Genomic DNA, 26,408 nt, shown 5'->3' with positions numbered 1-26,408 from the left:
ACATTAGTCTGTAGTTTCCTGTGTGTATGTATGTATATATATAAATGACAGCAAAGTAATAAGCCTTCTTAGTCTTGCCATTCTTCTACAAATACTGTGGACTTAGAATTAGTATGCCCCTAAATGGACCCATGGAGAGTTTAAACTGATAAGCCCTGGTCCTCCCTCTGGGTATTCTGATTCATTTGATATGGTTTTTTTTAAAAGCTGCCCTGGTGAGTTTGATGCACATCCTTGGTGAAGAATGAAGATTTCCTGAATACTTAATAGGAGCTTAAAAGTTTCTTCTGTGTAGTCAGTTAAATGAAATCTTTGAAGGGAAGGAGAATAGATAAACTATCTACCTTTTAAAGGTGGTTTTTCACAAATACAATATTTTTATTTTTTGAATTGTTTTTCAGCCTAAGTGTTGTCCTGCTCATAAATTTTAAATGTTTATCTAAGGATAGTATGCTTAAAGCATACTACTTTTCTGTAATATGAAACACTTAGAAGGCGACCTAGAATCTATAAAATTAACAAGGAATATAGTACCTTCTTTGGTAAGAAATACCTGGCTTCTGTGAAATGGAAACAATATTTCATATTCAGTGGTGTAAGGGGGAAGGGAAAGAAACCATTGTGTACCATTCTGCCCGATTTACATATTAATGCACACTGAAAGTAGCACCATATAAAAAGTCTTGTTCTGAGTTCACTGTCTCCCCTAATAAAACCAGCGGGTGGTTAGCAATTCACTGATTGATAGGCTTTTGGAAAAGAGGTCAGTCCTAAATCCTGTGCTGGGCTTGTTTCTGTGGAAGACAATCCATATATTTTGGTTCCTTTTTTCAGAGGTTCGATACTAAACTGTTTTGAGTACTGACATTAATTGTTATTCAATGTCTTTTCAGGGGAATTGGGATACTTCTGGCAGTGAACTGAGTGAAGGGGAATTGGAAAAGCGCAGAAGGACCCTTTTGGAGCAACTGGATGATGATCAATAAATTATACCAAATATATGTTTACAGTATGATTTAAAGTCTAATTCAGACCAGGGACTCTATTTTAAAGTTCAATTGAAATAACACTGGGTTTTAATTATATCACAGGAAAAAAAGTGCATTTAAGTATTGTTATTGTGGACTTTATAAAAAGCAAAGGAAATTGAAAATAACTTTTGATTCTGTATCAAGAATCATATTTTCATACGGTCATAACTGTCTTTCTGTGACCCTTTCATAGGGCACTGCAGGATGGATTAAAGGTGGCAATTTACTGATAACTGCAGATGTCTCTACTTTGTTCTGAAGTCTAAGTCATGAGGCGATTTGATTTACTTTATAGAAGTTGGATTTTGAAGAGACAATGAAAATTTTTTTGATATTTAGTAGTACAAAAAAAGCACCAGCAACTGACAAAACTGCTTTTTTGTGCACTACCCAACTGGTTAAAGCTGATATGATCTTTTATGGTGAACTCAGAAATAGGTGTTGTTAATGGAAACCTGGTAGACCCTTAACTATGGTGGTGCTAATAAGCACTACTATAATAAAGCCACCGTTATTTTTTATGAAACATCTGAATACGTTTTAAAAAAAGGCTGTTGCGAGGGCATTATTTTGAGGTGATGTTTAAAACGTTAACATCAAATCAAATTGTAAATTAGTTTAAATATATTGCCTTAAGGACCTACTAAAGAATGTGCCACCAAACTTTAAGTGATAGTTGCAATATCCTTGTCTGAAACAAAAATCAATGTTGACTTAAACATTTTCTTTAACAGTTGTCTTTTTTTTTTTAATCCGCTCTTTTACTTTTTTTCATTGAGGAAGTCTTTTACCTTCCCTACTCACTGAGAAGTATTGACTTCGTGGTACACATTCTAAAGCATTTCTGATTTGAATATTTTTGTACATTTTTATCAATTATTAAACCTTCTCTTCTAGCGTGTACTAGTATTTATTTCTACTTAAACTGCTCAGCTCTAAAAAAAAATTGTATGATCAATTAAAGATACTAAATCCTTGAAATTTTGCTTCATCTTACCCACATAGCTAGGTTACTTTCCCTTTTTAATATTTAAGAATATTATAAATCAGTCAGTACATTTGAGGCCCCTGTAATTTTTTTGATCTACAAGTTTCCTATAGAAGACTTTAGAGAGGCAATGGTTTGAAGCTAGAATACTCTTTACATGCTAACTAACTTTTGAAGGTTGGTAATGTAATTTATACTATTTTCCTTCAGTGCAGGAGATTTTTTTAATAAGTAAATTTTAGCACATAGTCTTTGGCATTAGACTTTATTTTGGACACTTTGAGCGATCCTAGTTCAAGTGGGTTTTAGAACAAAAAAGTTCATTTTATTTTTCCTTCACCATTTTAATGAATTTGAGAAGTTCAAATGACCAGGACTACTCTTTCCCATCCCTGCCTACTGTTTCAATTAAATCTAGCATCCACCGTTGAAAGCCTTTTGAAAAAGCGGGGGGCGGGAAGTTATTTATTTCTGAACTTTTCTCTGCAAAGTCATTTTTCTGCTGTGAAAATGGACATGACTGTGGAAAATGAGAATCACTATCCTTAGAAGATGTGAAGTAATCAGGTTGCTTGCTTGAGGTTAGTCTCTTATTGTATATTAGAACCAAAAAATATAACTTTGGCAATAGGGAGTTGCCTAGATTTAATTTTCATAGGTCTCGTAATGATAGTTAATATTGCTAATCAGGTCAAACACTTGACATGGAAGTCAGTGGCAAAATGTTCAAAATGCATTTGATATTGGCAGAAATACTAGTAGTGTTTCATAAGAGAATTTAGAATCTAATATTTTAATTCCATGAATGATTTTTAAGTGCATCTTTGAAGTTTTAATTTTTCTATTTAAATAAAAAGTTACTGTTATATTTTAGCATGTCCTCAAAATAGATTTCTGTATTTCTTAGAGATAGCCTTATCACCTCTAATTCCTACAGCACAAATTCAAGTTTCTCTATAGTCATCCATGAAGATTATTTGACCTAAAAACAAAACTGAATAAATGGCAACTCAAAATATAAAGTTACTATAAAAGATATAATTGAAGTGACTATAATCTTGTCTACCTTAAATGATCCCATCAAATGGGATTTAGTTACCAAAAGGTACTGTACAGTCTAAAGACACAGGTGATGGGAAGATTTTGTTACGAGAGTTCTATGTGAATATTTTTAACCTATTGGATTGGGTTTCTAAATGTTCAGTCTGGTAAAAGCTGAAATGTCTTAGAATGTTGGTTCTATTAGAGTTAGAGATGTTCAAAAAGGAGTTTGAACAAATATGTTCGAACAGGAAAGTATGTTTATTTTCACATAAGGGGAAGTTCTAGTTTCAGTTAAGCATCAGACTCTTCGGTAAATGTTGAGGATTTTTCTTCCCTCTATATCATTAATATTAATGAATTATTGGATTAAATTTACTAATACATTTATTATAATAGTCAAAATCAGAATCTCTAATTGGTGTTTTTATTTTCTCCCAGTCCAGTAATTCCTGTAGGGGAAAATTGAATTTGTGTGAAAAGTTAGTCAAGTATGATGAATTCTTTGTACTTTCCCAAGTTTAAATAACTTAATGCTTTTAAATAAAACCAATGGTCCTTTTTTTTTTTTTAACACAGCAAGGCTATTTCATTATTACCCAAAGCAGCTTCAAAATACAGATTATTCATGTTTTTCAACAAAAATTTCACTTTTTATGCCTCCCAGTAAATTTGAAAATGATCAATGTCACAGTTTGACTTTCGCTAATTGGGCCTCATTTTAATACAGCTATAAAATAAAAGTGGCCTAGAGTAAGGCCTTACTAATTCATAGTGGTAGAGTGAAGAAACTGTAATAACTGAAACATCTCTGTACGTTTTTCTGGAAAGACGGTCCATAATTTTTTTTTACCAAAGGGCCTGTATTCTGCATTTGCCTAGGTGATCCTGGTTTTCTTCCAGTGTTAATGGTCAACTCAGTGCTGACTAGGCAGCCACTTTACTTTCTGCATCCAGAAAGGGGTAGCCATATAAAGGTTTTTGTTTTTTGTTTTGTTTTTAAGCTTAGATGCTATTTGAGAGAGAACGGTTTCTAATCAAATAGTACCCAGGGAAGAGTGATGAATGCTACAAGTTTATAGAATATTTAAGAATATTATGTAATTTAAATGTAAATCACAAAACTAAGGAACCAAATAAACATTTCTAAAAGCAAAATGAGGCAAAGCACATTAATTCCTTTTATCTTAAATCAGACTTTTCTTTTCCCTTGGGGATGTATCTCTCTCAGTATCAGGTACAATTTTAATTCTTTTACATTCTCTAAGTAAAACCACTTATTTTAAATAAAGGAAAAGCAAAATAATGTCATGAGTAATTTTTCATGGAATTGTGTTCTAAATAGGTTTACAATTTTACTTTATGGTTCTGGTAATGGCATATACCAGTCTAATTCTTACCTTCTTTATTAAATCTTAACCTTGCTCTTAGGTTTTTCAGTTGTTTTAAATTTAAATGGTGGTCAGGTTCCTTGGAGACAGTGATTTGTGTTTCATTCACTGCAATATCCTGTGGATTAGAACAGTACCTGGCACATTGTAGGCATATATTGAATGAATGTAAAATAGTTGACAGATACACTCATCCAGCATCCATGGTACCCAGCAGCTGTATTACCTGGCTTGAAAAAGCATCATTGAAATAAACTGTACTAACCCACAACTAAAGCCACATACATAATTGAAGTGCACTGAAGATAAGATCTAGTGGCTCTATTGTAACTTTTACTACAGAAATTTCCAAAAGCTTGTTAGTGAGAACATGTCACTTCCATGTGGTTTCTGAGTAGGAAAGGAAATCCCTTGTGATGATTTGAAATGTAGCTTTCTTCATATTCAGAAAGATACCATAGTAGTTTAAAAGTAGTAACTTCTGTTTGAAGAGCTAATGTTTAGCTAGGTCAGAGTTAGTCTTTAAAGGCCATGCTTGGAAACAGCAGGAAAATTCCCGAATTCTAAATTGAGAACTAATCATCTCAGGCTATTTCCAACAAGCGGTGAGCTGTGGGAAGTGAGAAGATTCTGCTGCAAGTACCTGCACGCTCCCTCTAGCCCTTCATTTTATTTAGCGTGTCTCCCTGGCTTAAGTTCCTTAATTGTAGATTTTCTGTGCTTTTCAAAAAACTTTATTAAAACTGCTTTCAAGACTCAATATGATCTACACTTCAAGGCCATCTTGTTATTGTTAATGATTGGTAATTGCCCCAGGTGTAATGGCCTAGGTGATGTTTGCCTTTCAGGGGAACTAACAACCCCCCACTCCAGTTTTCATTCACAGACTGAAACAGAGTGGCTACCTAATCAGATTATAAACCAACTAAGCCATTTCTTGATGCCCTTTTATGCTGTTCCTTGGGGTATCTAAAATGTGCTATTTATAAATATTCCTTTATTTTGGTCCTGCCTGAAACGTGGTAGGTTTGTTCTCTTGCCTACCTCTATACAACTAAACTGAAGATTTGTTCTGAAAGGTGAGTAATAAGGTGGAACAGGTTTCTATTTTCTGTGTTTGTAATTACCAGATTTTCTCTTCTGTTCATATATTGTTCTGATGTAAAGAACCATAGTTATATAAAATTAGACCTTTTGTAAATAAATTTTAATTTATTAGAAAAAATGGCATCTTTTATAAGTTGGATTTCTGTCAACTTTTCCCTTTAAGCACCCCTCCTTACATGCAGCAGTTCTGTGCTGTGAGATGCTAGATGTCCACATTGTTCCTCAGTGTAATACTTGATTTTCTCTATAAAAAAATTAGATCAAAGAAAGTATATCAACACCTCATGCATTTGTTTCTTGCTTCAAATTTTTTCTTGGAATTAGATCGGGTATTTTAAAAGAAATGAAAAACTCAGATTAATCTTTTGTATACTGAGCTGATCTTTGTAGACATTTCTGATAAAAATTTTAAAAATGTCTTACGGCTAAGAGCTGTTTTGTCAAATATTAAAACTACTAGATACGTGAATTATAAAGCTATTTTAAGAGTATATCTTGCAGTGTAAAAAGATAATTTTACAAAACCCAAAATGTCGAACCACAGTCAGTGATGAGTATCAAGTCCCATTCTGTGCTAAGTGTTGTTGAATCAGCAGGGTCACTTGGGTATTCACTGAATTTTAGTGGATTAAAATTAAAAGGATCGGGAGTGGAAATGAGATTTAGTTCTGAGTCACTGGTAAATATCTTTAAGAGTGGATATTAATGGTTGGTATATAATGCCCCATACCTAACCGTATCCATCTCATTTGAACTTCCTGCTCTGCTTTGGGTTTAAAAACGTTTTGAATTTATAGAATATTAAAGATATTATTTCTTTTACCATGAGGCACAAACTAAGAGAATTTTACTAACTGGAATTTAACTTTTCCCCCTTTATAAAATAAAGCTTCAACTACATTGTATAACTGTGGTGCAGTAAGAAGAGCACTTAATACAATAAACTAATTTGTGTCTCTGTAAGAAAGTTGTTTTGAGGGGGCGCATGGGTGGCTTAGCTTCAGCTCAGGTCATGATCTCAGGGCCCTGGGATTGAGCCCCACTTCATGCTCCCTGCTGAGTAAGGAGTCTGCTTCTCCCTCTGCCCCTCCGCTCACTCATGTTCTCCCTCTAAAATATATTTCCTTGCTTCCTAAAAAGAATATACTGAATGTTGCACAGTCTGATGATGTGGAATTACCATTAAAAATATCAGTGTGTTTGGGCAATGGAGGCCAAAGTGCTTATACATACCTTGCCAAACACTGTGGTTGTTGGTTGCAGGGTTACCTCTAGGCAGTCAACACATAACCTATCCATAAACACACAACATCCTCATTAAAACAGATTTGGGGGTGGTAGTGGTGGTGGTATCTTCACCAAACAGCAGAGTATCTCTGGAGGCAATAAATTGCTAAGTACAATTTTGGAGATGTATCCCTCACTACCAAAATCTATTAGGTTCTTATGTTCCATACAGCAAGTGACCAAGAGTTTGTATCTTGAGTTCAAGCAGCAAGATATAACTTCTAGAAGATAAAAGTACATAAAACCAGTATCTCCCCCACCCCACCCCTACTAAGGTATGCCACTGAAAGACTACAAAGTATTACAGGATAGTAGTGTAAATAGTTTATTTGCTCATGTCATGAAAAGACCAGAAAAGTAACATGAACTGCTTTTTTATAAAACATTTCTAATATTGCTAAGAAGCAAGCCCATTAATAAACAAAAGAACATGCCAACATTATCGTCTATTTATAGATTAATAAATAGGCAATTATTTTAATATATGCTTACTAGCATTGAGCTTTGGAAAAGAGCTCCTTGTCATAAACGGCCAACTACTTGTATCATGGTCAAATTGCTTTTTTCATCAAAATGTTAACAGACAAAATCTTGGCATGTTCTTTTTAAAGTACACATTCATGAAAATGTGCTAGCAGGTGGCAGTTTTAAAAGTAATTTTTTGTAAATAGGTATGCTAAAGTGAAATGTGGTAACTGATCCCTAAACTGTCCTCGTAGTTAAATATATATATTAAAAAAAAACTATAAGTTAAAATAACATTCAGATTGTATAGCACAGGCTGATGCATTTTTAAACAATATTTACAATATTACCCAGAGGCTTAGGTGGGAATTAAAGTGTAAAAACCATAAAAAACTGCACCAATTTTATAGCAAAATATCTGTACATTTAAAAAGAGATCATATAACTACACATTATCCAAGGAAAATGGAACCATCACCAAGGAGTTCACATAAGCACAACATAAAATAAGAAATTCAGTGGTTAAATACTATACAATAAACTTTACAATTAATATATTGATGTAATGTACCAAGAAGGTAAGCCAGAAGCAGAATGTATATTATGAAAAGTACAAATCCGTTCTAGTCCAGTTTTTTACTTTGGAATGGATCAAGTGCCCTGCCAGAGAGGAAAGAATAGTAACAGTGGCTTAGTTGGCCATTTAGTTTCATTATGTATCATTTAAGCTTAATCCCAATGTAAATTTCAAGCAATTTAATTGCAATTCCCCATAAAGCAATGATGCCAAATACATCTCCGATTTACAAGAGGAGGAGGAAGAAGGGGGAAAAAACCTGCGATTGTCAGGAGAATAAGGCTAGGTTAACTATCATTACCAGCTAGCAGAAGTAATCTTGAATGCTTGACAGAGCTAGTGAACTTCTCCCTGGCTAGCAAGGCACCAATATCTGTCCTCAGGATAGGCCATAATGGTCCTCAGAAATCCTAATACTGATTACTGAGATGTTAATTTTAGTGCTAATTAATAAATACATTTGCATTATTTTAAAAGCTGCCTCTAGCTGAAGAACACAGTACTGCAAAAAAAAAATCTTAACACAATTTGTATGCCATCATATCCTTGCATTCATATTGGTGAACTCTTCACTGGGCATCATACCCTAGCACAGCAGTGTAAAATGTAAAACGAGACAGAGTTCAGTGACTTCTGTGCCACTGCAATGCATCCTGTTTGTACTTTGCTGGGGCTTGGTTATGGACAGGAGCCTATCATGTGACTTTTTCCTTCTTCCATGTTGCAAGCCCTTAAAAATACAAAGTTGATGGGTATGTCTAAAACACAAAATCAATTCCTTAAAAGACATCTCAGCAAAGGAAACCCACAGCAGATGCATCCATGTTATTTACAACTTATCAGGAAACCAGGGTGTGCCATCATGGGATAATCACAATGGCAGATAATGAGCGTAATAAGAAATTTACATTTTGGTTAAAAACTTGGATAATATACTGGTGTAAAAAGATACCTAATCAAATCAAACCCTATTGCTTTGATTAATCTGAGCAGGTACTTCCACTTTTAGGCACTTGTTAACAAAGGTTGAAAGGAGAGCCTATGTGTTTGCTAAATCTGAGCCCTTAGAATATTTTATCAATCTTCAAGGTTGCAGTTAAATGGTAGCACATAAAGTTTTTGTGGAAAGTTTCATTCACGCATACTCTCTACTCATACAGGCAGGTCTCGAGTTCACATGGTTATCTCGGCACCATTAACAGAACGCAAGTTCTGATCATCAAAGCGCCGCCTGACACTTCTCCTCACCGCATCGGCTCGTCTGTATGGTTGGTTTCTAAGATCTGTAAAGAGGAGAGTATCAATGAGATAATTGCAATATTTAGCATCATGTGTCTAAGCAAGACAAAGGTCAGCTGGCAGCCAATCAAAGCAGCTTGTGTAGAAGAGTCAGCTAACAGGCCCTTCAAATTCATTGAGTATTTGAGCCAAAGACATGTACTTTGCCCTCAATATTTAAAGCAGGATGTAATGCGATTCTGGAACTTCTAGAAAAATATATAGGAAAGGTGACTGTTTTTGTCACTGGCCAGAGAATCTAGCTGGAGTCTTATTTTGAAATGTTTCTTCAACTGGAAAAAGCTGTGGCTTAGTTTTGTCTTTTTTTCTGGAAACCTGAATATCAATAAGTGTAATGAATTTTAAACCGCAAAATTAATAAACCAACTGCCCTGTCCTATCTTATCTGGAATTTTAATCAAGGAAGGACACTGCTTATTTTGTAGGCAGAGGTTCCGTTATTTTTATCCAATTAGTATTAGCTAAGGTCTGTTTTTTATTTTGTGAAACACAATGCTCAATTAACCACTAAACACATGCAATTATTAAATCAAAATAATACTCCATTCCTGTACATTGTCTCCTGCCACCCAGTATTTCTGTTTTTCATTGAAGGGGAGAAGTTGTTTGGGCCTTACAGCATTCTCCAATTTGTACTGCAAATGCACAGAATGTTTAAAAATGCCTAACATTAAAAAGACATCTTATTGAATGAATGAATCAACCACTGCATATTGGTTCAAGCAGGCACTGTTCTAGCAGAATACAGTGGGATGAACAAAGGAATTTTATGTAAGCATTCTTAATATGAAATCATGCTTTCTTGATGAATATTTAAGGTAGGCAGCCTAGCCAGCAGGTAAGCTGCTTCTGATGGGGTAAGGGCAGGCTTTGTACTTTTCCACGCGCACTGTTTCATTTAGTTAGTATTTGTTTCCCTTAGTATTGTTGACTTCTGTTAGGAAACATTCTATCTTTGGAAGGGGAGACAAAAACAACAGAATTAAACCAGGTTGAGTCTTTTTTATTCCTTTATCTACTCAGTAGCTTGAAAATGGAGCCAATGGGTCATGTCTGGCCTACAAAATGTTTAGCTCCCAACTTAAACTTTTGAATACAGTTTCCTGATCTCTTAATATAATTAATATATTTTTAAAAAAACAGGGTTTCTGACTTCCCTTGGAAAACTGGAGGGTCTGGCAATACTAAGCCCAAATTTTCAGATGGCAAAAAGAAATGAGTGAGTGCTGAGACCTATGCTCTCAGGTTCAGCATAGTCCCCACCAACTCCTGACTCCCTGGAATTAGTCATTCTGCCTTACTCCTTCTAAATTCAAGGGAAGAATAGTTTTACATGTCCTAATCCTCTTATCTTCTGCTTCCTGGCCCAAAATGGCAAGGGAAGTTCAGAATTCCACTTCTGGTTAAGGATGTGGAATGACTTGTAGTTCTATGATTCCCAAGTCTTCTGAACAATTGGCTCTAAAGATCCAAATCTTTCTTCAAAAGCTACCAATCATGTTCCCTGGCCAAGACTTGCTTCTTCAGATCAAAAGGAGTTAACTGATTAACTCAAAGGCCAAGAAAAAGGTAGGGGAAGGACAGGCTAGCACCCAAAGCAAGTACAATCATCAGCGAATACCCTCGCCCAAGCCATCACACTTGATAATATGGAAGCAGGCCACAAAGAGTCAACAGAGAGGCTCTGCCTCACATCACTGGAATGTGAGGTTACAAAGACTTCTCCCTTGTCAGACTCTCACCAGTATTACCCTCAGCCATAGACTGAAACCACTGATCTGCATACAGAGAGAGGAGGAAGCTAAGTAAAAAGTGATGCTTGCCAGCTCTGTGTATCCTCCACCACCGGTGTGCTAGAAGAAATCCTTACCCTCGAGTGAACATTTGGAAATTTAGTGATATTATTCTTCTTTAAGGCTAAACAGAAAAAAAAACAAAAACACAAAATGATGGTTAAGTAAAAATGGGATGAAAATGGAAAGCAATTCAACTTAGTGCTTAACATACCCGGCATGTTAGCCAACAGAGGAGGAAGAGTGGGAGGCCATTAATACAAGAGGTGTTAGATAAAACAAGGGAAAGATCAGAGTGTCTTCCCACCCAGCTCTCTGACCACCCAAATCCAAGCTGCTTTGAAGTTTTGGCTCCAGAATGATAGACAGTCCAGCAGCAAAACTGACAGGAACATTAGCTCAGTAGATGACAATGTCTAGCCTTGTTAATAAGCACTGATGGGTAAGAACACTGCAGAGCAAGCAACAACACACCACATCCTCTGACAGCCTCAGAGACAAAGGAACATACATAACAAGTGCAATTCACAGAAGAGTTAATGCCACAAAATAAACATGTACCCTGTTCCAAGTCAATCTCAGGATGGGAGTTAAATAATGGCTATTTCCAGTTGGAGTATGTGTTTCCCTTGTCCCTTTTCTAATCAACTGCGCACTGCAGAGAAGTTTCTCTTCTAGCCATTGGGAACCAAGGGCAGGCAGTTACTTCTTGAAAATTTTGGGATTTTTTTTTTTTTAAAGTCTAAGAACAGTGGTATTTTCCAATAATAGGTATTTGCTATTAGTATTTCTGGTTGCCACTATCCTAACCGGAAAAACAGGTCCAGATATGATCTCATCACAAGAGAAATAACATGGATTTGACATGGAACAGAGTCACAGTGAGAAGCACAAATGAGAGAAGACACTGGGGAGCTCCTAAGGCCTTTGTTTTCACTTTCTGCCTCAAAGCCTTGCTCCAACGTGGAACTGCTGATAGCTGAACTTGGGCATGACACTCAGAAGGAAAAGAGGCTGAGTCGAAAGCTATGGATTGCCTATATCAACTTATACGACTTCTATGTCCAAAGAGCTCTCTGCTTGTACCATGAGCTCCAGCATGCTGTGGATGATGGCTGTAGACAGCATAAGACAGTTAAGAAAGACCCAATTTACAATTGTGTGTAGTTCACGGTTCCTTCTGCAAATCATTTTTCAACTTTTGGGCACTTTGTGTTCCTGAGCACTTGTATACAGCTCATTTTATTATCAAAGCATGTTAACTGAATACAGAAAGGAGGTTTAATATCTGTAAACCTATTAAAACACAGCAAGTGCTCAATAAATACTAGGTATAGTAGTTAACGACTAACATTTTGTGTTCAAAGACATTAGCCCAAAAGGTCTTATAACAACCTAGGTGATCCAATGCTAATTCTCAAAAGTAATGCTCTATTTATACTATTTTTCTAAAAATTTCTACAAGCAGTTCTATTAATTCAACTCACGCACACTCAGACCACCATAGCATGTGGATTCATAGATATATTGAAAGCAGCAGTGAGTAAACAGTAATGACTGACATGCAAAACCATGCAGTATGAAGGCAACATAAAATAGAACATGGTGGAGACGGCGATTCCATGCTAGCATCCTGGGTGGCCCTAACAGACATACAGAGGGACATAAGAGGTCAAAAAATCTGTAGCAACCTTTTAAGAGCATCAGGTGAGAAAGAGTAATAGTTTAGTAATGGTATTCCTCAGTGAGAACAGGTTCGCAGAAAAATCGAGAGCCACGCTTGGCGGTGCGAGCAGTAAAGGGCACAGTCTTCAGCACTGCATCGAAAATGACAGCCAAATAAGACAAACAGAAGAGAGTAAAAAGCCAGGATCTATCACATTAGTACACGGTTAGTGCTTTGTTAATCGTACCTGGAAACGGGGAAAGGCAATTTATACCCAAGTGGGTTCATAAAGTCTAAAAGAGTTACTCAATCTGGGGCTTAGTGGGTGGAAAATGGAAAATATTTTAAAGAGAATAAAACCTGTAGTATCGGTAAGCAGATACTCATTCACCTCCCATAATAGCTTAATGATGAGATCAGGCAAATAGAAACTATACATTTCTCTCATTTGACAAGCCAGGTGTCACCCAGATGGAGAAACAGACGGATGGAAAAGGAACTCTTACTGTTTGAGGCTAGATGCTCCTCTCTACAAGCTAATCTCACCGTGGCACTGAGGCAAATAGGTGCTTACCCCAAAAAGATCTGCTCTTCGTCCTGCACAGAGCAGAGCTGCTCCCTCAGTGCCGAGGAGACAAAGAGAGGTGTTCAACAACGGGGACTTTACCTGGGGGCCATGTGCAAACCACTGCAGAGTGAACGATGGCTATGGGCAGGCCCCCGGGTACAGACTGTGTGCACGCCATACGCAGACACGGGCATTTTATCAGCCACTTACCTAGCTACTGACAACTGAGACCACTTTACTCTGGGCCAGAAACTCTTTACTGACTTCCTCTTAGTGATTTATGTACCTAATTTATTTTCTTGGGTCTGAGCTGGTGAGAAAAAAAAAAAAAAATGGTGGTTTTGGCCATTTGGAATCCCTAACTATAATTTGAAGCTATTCACAAAAAAATGAGAAGTCAAAATTCTAAGAGTTACATTTTTTAAAAATTAGGACAGCTGAGGAAATGTGACTAACGCATATTTGATGTTAAAAAGTAGTTAGTTTTGGAGGTGTGTGATAATGACCCTCTGGCAATGTTTGTTTGCTTTATTAAAGAGTCCTTATCTTTTGAGGACACATACACTGAAATATAACTAAATGAAACCGTATGTCTTAGAATTGCTTCAAAATAATCCCAGAGGTTGGGGCATGGAGAGCAGGTAGAAGCAGAAATGTAACAAGACTGGCCATGAGTTGAAAATAGATGATGGGTATACAGAACTCATCATGCTATTCTCTGTACTTTTACATTGCGTGTTTTTAAAATTCTCTACAATAAAAAAGTGTTAAGTATCTTGGAAGCTAAAAAACAGTATTCATATGCCGTAGACGTGAAAGTCACTTGCAGCCTCTGCCACAGACAGTGGCTCAAATTATTGTCCCAAATTGTAAGAGAATGCAGAATCTCTGGAGAATAGATTCAAGCAGCAAGCATTAGGCTACAGCTTAGTCAGGCAAGAACCAAGCTGGGTTAGGCACCACACATTCCTAGCTGACAATCCTGGGCTAGAAAGCCTGTCAGCCTATCAGAATGAAAGCACTGGCTCTGGATTTCCTATTGTGTTCAGTGACTTTGAACGAGTGAAAAGGCTTTTAAAGAGCATGCTGGAAAAACCTGCACTGACCGTGGTTAGTACATGACCCTGAATGGGCCTTGTCCATGGTACTTATTAGGCAGGCAGGTGGATGGCAGTGGCCACAAGGTAGAAAATGGAGCAGGGGAACAAATCAAAGACAGTGGAAAACCATCAGGAGGAGGAGCCTGGTGAAATCTGCAGGGTTCCAATGATAATGAGAAAAGGAGTTTTCGGAGAGTGCTGGGGTTTTCTGACGGGCAGTATACAGGCTACTAGAAATATACTTCAAACACTAGCGTGGAGTCCCTCCACAGAATTCTGGATCTGCATCAAGTCACCCGAAGACCCTGGAAACCCTGGACAAAGCAGCAGCAAACTCTGCAAACTGGGTAGGATCTGTGGGGTCTCTACGGGCCACTAGGAGAAAATATCTTTTACCTGTGATAATGTCTTCAATGGCACCATCTTTTCCTTCGTATACATGTCTGTTATCTTTCACTTGTCGCCTTCTTAATTCTGCGATTAATTCTTGCTGCTGTCTCTTTGATTTGTGGGAAGGAGACTGAGGAGAAAGAAGGATGGCAGAGATTAGTGGGGCCATCACCTAAGGGAGGCTTGAGAAAATACAAACTCTGAGCGTTCTATTACGAACAAGCAGCACCATCCCAACATCCTGCTCAGAGGAACACTCAGAAAGCTTCCGGGAAGACAACGAAGTTTCTCTGAAAAACACACCCAACTCCAGCTGGCCGTGGCCGGAAGGCTGGCTCGTCCGACCGCAAGCGGCAGCTGCTGACAACGGTCCACGTGCGAACTCTGGTGCAGAGGCTCGGGAAGAAGAGCGCTCCGACCTGCCAGCCTCGTGGTCTTCACCCACGCCGCCTCCCTCCAGGGAATCCTCCCCCCTGCCCCTCCTCGCAGGGAAGCCGGCCAGCTACGAGGCCAGCCCCGTGGCGACCCCGGGAGCCCTCCCTGGACCCCGCGCAGTTCATCATCAGGCCGCCTCACTGCACAGCCGCCTGAGACGTCAGTCCCTGATCTCGAAAAACCTGGAAAGGCCGCACAGACCCTGCACCGCTTTCGACTGTTTGAGGAACAAAGGAACGAAGGACAAATCCATCCGCCCCATTTCCCAGCCCCAGAAGGAAGCCGCCAGGCCGGTGTGCAGATCGGGCGCTCAGCCCCTCTTCCCCCGCTGGCTCCGAGGCAGCGCAAGGCCGTGGAGCGGGGGGCGGGGGGGCCTTCTCACCTTTGGGTCCTGCTGCTCCATCAGCGCTTCCTGCTCCAGGAGCTTTTCCATGAGTGCTTGTTCCTGCTTTCTCCTCAGCTCATTTTCCTCTTCTGCTTGCTGGGCAAAGTCAAAGGAACCACAAGGTCAAGGCAGTGGAAAGGACAGCCATCAAGGTGTTTTAAAGTCGTTGCCAGGAGAATCTTGGCGAGCCAGGAGGCAGCATGAACGGGAAGCTGACAGACCCACAGGTACGCCTATCCGGGACTCCGACCCGGGCTTTCCCTGTCGGTCTCTATCCCATCTCCTCAAAATCCAGCATCGCGACGTACCTTGTCCAGAAATCCTTTCCCGAGGACCCCCCTGCCCCAACACACACACCGCTCCTCAGCCTCCATGCCACTGACGCAGATGGGAACTATCCCTCCGGCAGCTCTGCTCTGTGATTTCCATGTGAGCTAGTTTTGCTTCCAGAACTGGTCCACCTACCTACAGTTTCTCTGAAAGCAGGAGCTCAGATTCCTCTCCTCTTGCCCACTGTTAGGTGAAAACCTCCATTCCCTCGCCTCTTGTTTCCTCCAGGGGTCTCACCCCACCGCTCACTCCTTCCCCAGAGCCGCAGAGAGACTAGTCTGATGAGTTTGGAACAAGAAATCAAAACAGGCTCACCTCCGCTCAGCCCTCTTGGGCTGTCTCTGTTTTGAAGCCAGCCTCCCTAGAGAGACCTCTAACGGTCTCACTGTGAAGCGATACGTCAGCTGTCTAATTTAGGGCTGAGGATAAGCTCACAGATGCATACCTCTAGTCCAGCTGTTATCAGGAATGAAGTTTGCATTTTGAACCCCTTTACTTGGTCTTAAGTTACATTCTGGTCTAAACTTGGGGAGGGAAAGGAGGATGACATCCTACAACCCCAACGTCTGCCCAAAAAGTCCCCAGCTCAGCGTCAGCCCGGGAGTTGTTCATTGTGTAGTGTCCATGGCCAGTAAAACTTTCCACACCATTGCTGCCTGACGAGCACCCCACAGTGCCCGCCAACAGGACCACGGGGTGAAACGCTCATGCGGGAGGGGCTCTCTGACAGGCTCTGAGCTGGGCCACCCCAAGTCACCAAGGAGACTTCGCCTTTTCCTCTGTTCTACACATTCCCCTGCTGAAGTATCAGGCTTTGAGACCAACCAGACCCAGCTCATAGTCTACAATTTAAATTCCCTATAGACCTTAGACTTACAATTCTCTGTGTGAAGAAATGTGGTCCCAGCACATAACAAGAATTTCTGGGTGTCGTCTCTGCAGTACACCAGCATTACCAGTGAACCCCGAGCACCACAGTTAGCACCAGCTGCTGACCAGAGACCTCACGGCTCTTACACACAGACCCTGTGCTGTGTTTGGGCTCATCCTCACTTTTCCTTCTGCAAACAGCTTGTGATGTCACTACGACACAAAGCCATGCAGATAGCTAAATAATATAACCTCCTGAATTTCAGGGAAAGGCCAAAGGACGGTTCTGGAGCTAGAGAAGTGACCCACTATATTCAAGAGGATGTTTCTCAAAAATGTAGATGACCTGGGGTGCTGGGTGGCTCAGTCAGTTTAGTGTCTGCCTTCAGCTCACGTCATGATCCCAGGGTCCTGGGATCGAGCCCCACATCGGGCTCCCTGCTTAGCAGGGAGTCTGCCTCTAACTCTCCCCCCCCAAATAGTTCATGCTCTCTCAAAATAAATAAGATCTTTAAAAAAAAAAAAAAAAGACCCATCCCTCTTCCCCGTACAATCACACTCCTCCTTCCTCCACCAATGTTACCGAGGTTATATGTAGACAACCCTGGAGAACACAGACTGCAATGTCTCCTAAGTGCACTAACAACCCCTAACACCCCGTGCCCCTTGCCCAGCATTCTTTCTCAAGGAACAAATTCTTCCAGCCCATGGCTCTTTAGGTCACATGCTTTTTCAAGACCATAGCTCTGGATTGTGTCAAATGACCTATTTAAAGGAAGGACCATTACTGGTCCAGAGGAGGAAACAGACAGCAACCATCCTTCTGAGAACATCTTTCAGTCCACGCCAGAGAAATGTTGGTCAAGATGACCTAAAGCCCTGGGCAGGACACACAGGAGCAGGCTGTCCCTGACCTCAGCTACAGCACCCTTGCCACAGGCCAGAGTCCACTCCCTTCACCTGTCCAACAACTGCATGGGAAGCCTGTAGTTTCCAAGTCCTTCACCCCGCCCACAAGAGTGAACAGTCAACGAGGAAGTGATGGTCCTGGAGTGTCTTCACTTGCCCAGAGGGGCAGCCAAGAGCCTTTGCCTTTGGGCTGAGCCCCAGGGCTGGCTGGGTGGAGACAAGGAGCATGGTGGGCTGAGGGCCCCAGGACCACGCAGCTTCCACAGGACTGGGGACTATTCAGACTCATGCTGACCTCCCAGATCTGCTGCCTAAAGGAACAGGGGAGGCCTCCGCACAACAGCGGAGACTCAGACACAGCTCTGGGAGGACACCCACTTGACAAACAATGCCAAGGAAGGCTTTCAAGGACCCCATGCTCCTGTTTACCTTATAGGCTTTCACAAACCGGACAAAGACGGGAAAGAAGACAGAGGGTGGTGTCGTCTTAGGGTTTTCTCCAAAATACTTGACCACATCATCAAAAGCGTCCTGTAAAGAAGCAAACTCCTCTTCAGTTTCAAGAAGTCCAGCATTTGAACTTGACCTCCTGGGGGAAGAGCAGTAGCAGAGCAGCAGGGAGGATCCAGCCACCGCCACAGCTCTCCTGCGGCCCCCTCATGCCCCCACAACCCTCTAGGGCTTCCGGTGTCCTGTGATCACCAAGGCAAAGTGAGCAGAGGGCAATAGTGCCACACAGGATTCATCTCTGGGACCACCCGTAGTTCTCCACAACGCCTCTCTCTCTCTCTCTCTCACACTCGCTCACTCACTCATGAGGAACTACCCCTTTCAAGAGCTTCCTAAGGCCATGGCAGAACTCCTTGAAACCAATGGGTTAGAAGGGATCTCAGAAGTCGCTCAGACTCCAATCCCAGTCAGCTGCTTCAATGCTCCTTATAGTGTCCTCACCTTAGAGGCACTCACGTCTCTGCTTCAACTCTTTTCTGGCACAAGACAGCCTCGTTTGGGAGCCATCCCACCCCATCTGCGTTATGAGTCCCCACCACACTCTGCCTTCCCTTCTGTGATGGCATGCAATCCATTTTGGCTGTTTTTCAAGTGTGTAAACTTAACCCCCAGTGTACTATAAGATTTCAAGGTCAAGGCCTACAGAAACTCAACACACTGGGAAGGAACACTGCTTTGCTAAGCACAGGATGGACACATGTTGGCTGAAATGAATACAGGACTCACACAGAGGGAGCCTAGGAGTGAAAGGGGAGGGCAGGATGGGAGGGGAAGGGGGGGAGGGCCTCTAGAGAAGAGGGTGAAGACTCCACATCAGAAGAGGACAATGAACAGAACAGGTCCAATATTCAGAAAGATCCCATCCACAGTAGTCACTAGCTACAGAAGAAATCTACCCTCAGCAGACAGAAAGCAATTTTCCCCCAAAGCCAGGCCAGCACCCAGGTGGGTTTAAGGAAGCCCATCACATCCTGTGAGTGTCCGGGGCACAGATACTCACCTGTGCAATCTTGGCATCATCTTGCAGCTGCTTCAGCTTCCCCTCATTGTTGAGGATGAACTCCTTCAGCAGCGTGTTGTGGTCATGCATGGTGTACTCCCTCTTGGTTAAGTCCATGCCCCTCTGGAGTTCCTTGACGTCCAGTAAAACATTCTCGAGGGAGACTGAAGTAGAGACAGCAATGTCCCCATCAATGTCAAAACCACAGAGAGTCTGGCTGATAAGCCCAGTTCTCAGTGGATTGCCAGGATCACTCAAGGGCCTTAGATCTTTCAGAGCAGAGAGCTTACAATACGAATAATTTATCAGCACTCACTACCCTGCACTGCTTTAACTTCTATATATGCACTAATTCATTTGCACTATCAGCCCAATTTGCCAACAACAACAACAAAAAACAGCATAAAGAGGTTATGTGGCCTGCCCTGGGTCGCGCAGCTTGGAAGTGGCCAAAATGGAGTTCAGAGAACAACCATGGACCCCAAATCCTGGGACTATAACCAACTATTCCATTTCCNTTGGGGGGTGGGGGGGGTAGTGGTGGTGAAGACCTGATCCTCTTAACACTCTGACCTCATTTACATTTCTGTGACTCTCCAGCAGGGGGTAGCATTTCAATGTCAAACTTAGTACTAGTGACCACTAGAAAGCAAGCAACCTTGGACAGCTTCTTTTTGTCAAGGAAGCCTTCCCTGCTTCGGAAGGATTTCTCAGAAGGAACCTTTCCATCTGCAGTGTCGCCACCCTCCCAGGGCAGGTACGTTCCCGCAGCCTGCTGCAAGGGAAGTCCGGGCCTTCCCTCCGGGCCTTCCCTCTGCCTCCTGGCTGCCCGACTTTGCTCTGCACATGGATGAATTACACAACAGGACAGGTCTTTCCCTTGCTAGACTCATACTGTCTTACTCAACTTTGACTCCTCAATGCTTAGGGAAGTGCCAAGTACTCCGCGGGGGCTCAGAGAGGCTCAATGGATTAGCAAAGGAGTGACTGGATAAAGGAGTGAAGGTATAAAGTCAGCTGACATGGGATTTCAACCGGAGAGAGAACACAGAGAACAACTCAGCCAGAGTACCTCCATCTCTCCACCTTCCCCGACTGATTTTTTTCAAGTGACACTTTTGGGGAGTCTCACTTGGGTTAAACAAATTGGCCAAAGATTTTTGTTAAACTTTTTTTAAAATTAGAATTGTGATGAAGAATCCCCAATTTAGGCAAAGAGAAACCTGGAAGGAGGAAAATCACTGCCTCCTGAGCCCTGAGTGGGTCTGTCACAGCCTGCAGGGCACAGCTCTTCACAAAGTATCAGTCCCACCTGCCTCTCAGCCTCCACTGGGGCACCTCAGTATCCGTCCCTACATCATCTCCTTACATCACCTCCTTCATTCATTCGCTCATTTACCTATGCTCCCCAGCAATTTGCTAGGGGCTATGGGAATTAAAACTTGATTATACTCATAAATCCACAGGTTGAAATGGACACGCAAACTTATAATGAAACTGGAGAAATCTGGTATGAAAGAGTATACGGAGTGCTCTGTAGTAAGAACACAAAAGGAGCGGCTATTTACCGTGAGGAGGTCACAGAAAGCCTTGCCCACAAAGAATCAATTCGCTGAGTCTGAAGTAGGCCCCGGGAATATGAATTTATGATAACACCTTGGCTGCTCGGGGTTTAAGATCCTAATGTGAGAATCCCAGTATGCAACCAACCCTGGGGTCAACGTGCATCTGGTTCCTTTCTCTAGCCAGTCTTTGGACGGGACACGGTACATTAGACAATACACCAAATGAGAAGATGTGGGTTCTAGTCCTGTTTCTAACACGTTCTGCCCATGTGACCTTGGGCACGTAATTTAACCTCTAAAAATGTCGGTTTTCTCATCTGTAATGTGGGGATACCATTACGTACCCATTATAGCCCAGCTATCTCACAATCACTTGAGGATTTAAAACGGGAAAATGCATAACTGCTATGGAAAAATAACAGCCGAAACAGTACAATGCTTGCAACTACCACCCCTGAGCAAGTGGCACGGCACAATTTCAAACCAAAGTGTTTCTTAGGGGGTGATTTTCAGATTTTCATGCTCGTGTTTCCACAACAGCAATAGACTAAGAAGGACATCGAATGGAAGAGGAAAGCTGCCCAAGGTCAAGCCCTGACTCTGTACAGAGGACACAGAGAGGTCTCCCTTGTGCCCCTAGCTACTACGGCTCCCAGGCGTGGGCAACACCATGGCCTGTGCACTCCAGCCAAGAGCTTCCGACTCTTTCACCTTCCCTTTCCAAAGGGGTTCTGAAGACCTGTTAAGTGCGGAGCAGTTTCCCCAAGACCCATGATTAAAGGCACCTGATAACCAGGAGTAACAGGAGGAGCTGAAGTCAAGTACCTGCCGCAGCTTTCTCCACATAGTGAAGCTCGTTATAAAACAGGGACACTTGGTGATATTTCTCTTTTACCACATTTGAAATGTAGTGCAACAGTGTTTGCTTTCGATCTGTTGACTTGGTATCTAAGAGCTGAAAACAAAAGGAATACAGGTTAGTTAGAGTGAAAGAGGAAGGGAAGCTTGTCCCCCAGATGATGTCCTCCCACTCAGAGTAACTGAGTACAGCACCCCAAAGTAGACAAAAAAACCCCCACGGGAGGGTCAAGCCTGGACATGTTCTTTGCTAAACCAGCCCACTGACTTGTAAAAGAGACCACAGGACTTCTCCACCAGGGGATATGTTCAACGTGGGGGACGATTCCAACACACATCTCTATGCACATGACACCGCCCCACCCCACCTCCACCACCCCAGCTCCCCTGGCTTAAAAGTAGGAAGCCCCCAGTTTGAGCACTTTCCAAAGTGAAGGAGCAGAGGAGTGAGTGTGGAACTGGCAGGCCTGCAGCTACAGGACTCCCACACTTCAGTCGACGTATTTCTAGTTCAGCTCTAAGCTCATTCCCTGGCCTCCATGACACAAAGCAGGCTTAACACACGACCCTCTCGGGCCAGAACTGGGACTAACTGAACACTCCCTACCAAACAGCCATGTCTCCCCAGGGCTTGGGACTCAACCCACTGCCCAACCGTCTCACATGGAAGCCACATTAGCCTCACACAGCCATGGGGGAGAGGATTCCATGGAGGATTTTCTGTAGTCCTGCCCATCTAAGTCAGAGGCCTCTGAAAAGCAGCACATTCTTTTCCATCCAGGAACGGGAGGAAGGGAGAGAGGGATAGATAAAATACAAATATACATATATACGTATACATACATATGTATATATATGTATATATCTATTTAGAAAATACAAAAAGTAAAAAGAAGCACTTTGAAAAAAAAAATCCCTAATTCCCTCCAACCTCTCTGTTAATATCTTAACCTACTTCCGTTCAGTTTTTTTCTACATATTTTACTTAGGTGAAATCAAACAGTCCATGCAATTTATACCCTTTTCTAAACACAAAATTATCTATTTCTTTGAAAATTCACATTCTAAGAGTTGAAGAATAGTTCACCATATTAATTATTGCTATAGTTGATAATTTTCCAAAATGTTGGATCTTTACATTGTTGCTAATTATTTGCAATTATAAAATAAATAAAGCATCCATGATTCAGATTCCTGAGGAAAGAGTCCCAGAAAGGGAAACACTGGTTGAAAGGGCATGAAGACTTTTAAGGTTCTAAGTGCTTGCTGCCAAATGATGTTCCAGAAAATTTATACCAATTGATCCTCGAACTAGCAGACAACCTTCATCAAAACATCCCACCCCAATTCCAAGAGCTGATTCTCCACTCTGGGACTTAATCTCCGCCAGCTGTTTTGTCCCTTATATAGTTTTTGTATTTCTTTTAGTTCACTCACCAGATCTAAACTCTGAAGTTTAAATCCATAAACTGCTCCTCGTTTACTGCTATTCATATAGTTTCCAAGGGCCAAGATGATCTGCAAAAAAAAAGAGAGAGAGAAAGAGAGAGAGAAGCCCATCAGTAGAACATCCCAGGCATTCCCAGGCCAAGGAATTCAGCTGACAAGTCAGCTCTTCCCTATATGTATATGAGGAAAACTTCACTTGCCTCCAGAATTTTCTTGAGTTTTTGGGATGACTTTATAGAGACAGATGCTGCTATAATTGAGTGCAGTTGCTAGATTCCATTCAAAGGAAGGAAGGGGAGGGGAGAGAAAAAGAGACATGTTAAAAATAAGAAACTCTAATTGGAAACTAAACTTTAACACAGAAGAAAACAGACCCGCACTTAGACCGTAAAGCCTTAATGCTGAGATTCTATTTTTCCCCCACATAACAAATTTCAGTTGTCCTGCTAGGGTCTTAGGCAACCATATCATTACATTCAAGCTCTTCTCTCAAAGTATTTGAAATGAGAAGAAATGTCAGAACTTGCTTATCACAAAATCTGTAACCCATGGGACTCAGAGCTTGGAGTCAACAGCATCTTCTAGCAGAACTCAATTCGCTGCCCACCACCTTGAACCATGTAAGACAATACGTTTTTAAATCAACGGAGCTGTCCAGGAATGAAAACAAAACAGCAAAGGAATATAATCATCCTCCAGAAGTCCTCAGAACATGCTGTGAACAGACATGCTACTGTAATCAGTAATTAACAAAAGTGTATTTAGAAACAGAACTGGGAAAGAACTATTTATGATACTTATGTTTACAATACTCATAAGTCTCTACCAGATTAACACAAAGAAACAGGAGATGGTTGGCTACTATTTCTCCATCACCATGGTGTACTAGAACAAATTTCCAAGGAAGAAAGACTCCTATGGTAAATTTATAATGCTTCCAATGAAAGCCAATAAGCCTGTTCATTAAAGATACAGGATCGCTTTTAGATATGAAAGTAACATTTTCAGTCTTGCCAAACCAGTCGGTCAGAGCACTGGTATCTTTGGGAGGGGAAAACGCTTGGAAGATGATTTTCCTGGTCTTATGTATTAAAGTGGAAACCCGGAGGACATCCGTAGACACAGAAAATGGCATTATATGGAAGAGAATAGCAATACGGAAAATGGAAATTCACCATTTTCACATTTAGTTGGCATACACAATGTGAAAAGAAATTGCCAAAATAAAAATGCAATCTAGTAAGTTCTGGGAAGGAGTCTTTAGAGCCCATGATGTTAAGTGCAATTCTGGAAGAGACTTAAAATAAAAAAATGATTCTCCATCTCTTTGGACCCTCTCCCCTGCCAGAGCTGGTCCACTCACAGGAGTCAGCATCTGAATGCTTTCCGCAAAGTTCCCAATGAAGGCCATGATGGTCATCTTCTGCATGAGTCTCTCAATTTTACTGAACTGCATCATGAACCGGTCTTCATCTGACAAGTTCTCCAGGGGCTTCCTTTCCCGCTCATAGAGCCGAAACACTTTCACCTCGTTCTCAGTTGGCAAGAACCTCATCAAACATTCTACAAAGTCTACAGGCAATGTCTTCAAGTCAAATCTGAAGACAGATGTGGACATGTCAGTGTTAGAGAGAGAACCTCCTACCCTTTCAACCGCACCACCATTTGGTCCTGCTCATCAACCACAAGACAATGAACTGACGACAGCTACAACTGAACTGTGACGAGGCCACTTGGTGTCGGCTCCTGACTGGCCAACAAGTAGCTTCGGTGGTCCTTCCTGAGAACCCAGGCCTTATCACAATAGCCATACTTGGTTTTTAGCCTAGTACCTTAGCTCTAAGTCCCCAGAAATCAACAGTAAATACAGAAGAATGAGAAGGAAGACTGAAGCATCTGATGGTTAAGTATTTCAAAGACATGGTTTTTAAGGCATATTAAGTACTGCTAATTAGGGAGACTGATATTATACACCCAATTAAAGAATATCTGGTAAACTCTAATATTTTTCAATTAAACCAACAGTCTGGGCTATTTTTTCTACATTAGAAAAAAGCATATCCATACACCAGTATTAAATGGATGTTTTGGTTTAAATGCATACATCCCTTGAAGGTATATCAGACCTTTTTGGATATATGCTCAATTTGAACAAACAGAATATTTGCTACAATCTCTATTTTCTTCCCTGGACAATCTTTTTCCAGCAAAATAATAGAATTACATCTAATCATCATGATAAATACAGTATATATACATTAAAAACCAGAATGCCTATCACATTTCAACATCAGAAATCAGAACAGAATACAGGATACACAAGACTTTTGGATTTTGATCCTGATTGAGGACATGAAATTGGAACAAATGATCTCTGAGCATCATATACTCCCTGAAGGATCTCTTACCAAAATTTACGAAATACCAATTTACAATGAATTCATTCCTAACTCATCTAAAACATTTGTTCCTTATCATACTTGAAAGTCATCATGACCACAAGAAGGGCAGAAAGATACCTCTCATTTCTCTATGAGAGAATAAAACCAATGCCTTCTCTGTGGTTCGGGGATAAGAAAAGAACTGAACTTGAAAAATTCCTGAAAGCTGCTAAGAGAAACAGGAATCACATTCCTATTGTTATGAATTAAAATATGCATCTGTATCAGATTTGCATTTGGCATTGAATTGTATCATTCCACAAATGCCATCAAATTTGTGATTAACATATCGAGAGAAAATTCATATACTCCAGAGCACACAGACAGTCTCCCCTTTTCTTAGCATCTGTAATTCTCCACTCCTCATAGGGATGCATTGCTATAGACATATAGGAAAAGCACACCAAGTTAATAAATGATGTCACAATCCAGTTGTTATTCTTCTAAAATAATTTTCTCTTGAATACAGCACTCCCGAGGGTAATTTCTGGCTCACCTCTTTAGTGCTAGCATTCCATGCAACTCTGAAGTCACACATACATAACAAAGCGAACCTCTGGTATGTGGCTACCAAGAACTGCTCCATCTTTTATCTTCCATCTTGCCCTACTATTGAGATGTTTCTGTCATCTACCAATCATAACTTTCTTATTTTTGTTTTTATCCTAAATTCACTAGAATCGAATTTTCCAGAATGCCCTGAACTTACACATGTATAGCTTTACATATCTCATCGGCAGTCTTTCCAGCTTTCCTTAAAGTTATGGCAAGGTTTTTGGCTCTATTTGCTTCTAGCAATGTCACTTTGTTGGACCCCTTCTGTGTTATCTTCTGTTTGCTTGAAGAAAGATCAATGGCAGGACCTTGGGCTTTTGTCTTAAATATTTCCTCAAATTCATCCACATTTAAGTCCTGGAGTAGAGAGGGATGAAATAGGCAAATTGGATTACACT

The 26,408-nt window shown here is 41.0% G+C and overlaps 2 protein-coding genes across 10 annotated transcripts in view; one reads left to right on the top strand and one right to left on the bottom strand.

The window, feature by feature from the left end:
* The window catches only part of PRPF40A (pre-mRNA processing factor 40 homolog A), a 59,475-nt gene extending 53,799 nt beyond the window's left edge, over positions 1-5,676 (top strand). For all 9 annotated transcript variants that reach the window (XM_034654583.1, XM_034654578.1, XM_034654580.1 and 6 more), the window contains one exon: positions 894-5,676. In XM_034654583.1, the coding sequence (XP_034510474.1) occupies positions 894-986 (93 nt within the window). In that variant the 3' untranslated portion in view covers positions 987-5,676. The remainder of the gene's footprint in view (positions 1-893) is intronic.
* A 1,478-nt stretch (positions 5,677-7,154) lies between these two features.
* Positions 7,155-26,408, bottom strand: part of FMNL2 (formin like 2) — a 303,412-nt gene continuing 284,158 nt past the window's right edge. Inside the window, 11 exon segments of the mRNA XM_034654575.1 lie at positions 7,155-9,170; positions 11,057-11,103; positions 14,710-14,833; positions 15,521-15,619; positions 18,062-18,163; positions 19,143-19,306; positions 21,533-21,662; positions 23,003-23,083; positions 23,215-23,283; positions 24,378-24,612; positions 26,165-26,367. Coding sequence (XP_034510466.1) covers positions 9,132-9,170; positions 11,057-11,103; positions 14,710-14,833; positions 15,521-15,619; positions 18,062-18,163; positions 19,143-19,306; positions 21,533-21,662; positions 23,003-23,083; positions 23,215-23,283; positions 24,378-24,612; positions 26,165-26,367 — 1,293 coding nt within the window. The 3' untranslated portion in view covers positions 7,155-9,131.

Source organism: Ailuropoda melanoleuca, chromosome 2, assembly GCF_002007445.2.
Source record: "Ailuropoda melanoleuca isolate Jingjing chromosome 2, ASM200744v2, whole genome shotgun sequence".
Lineage (NCBI taxonomy): Eukaryota > Metazoa > Chordata > Mammalia > Carnivora > Ursidae > Ailuropoda > Ailuropoda melanoleuca.
This window is presented reverse-complemented; position numbering and strand designations above follow the sequence as displayed.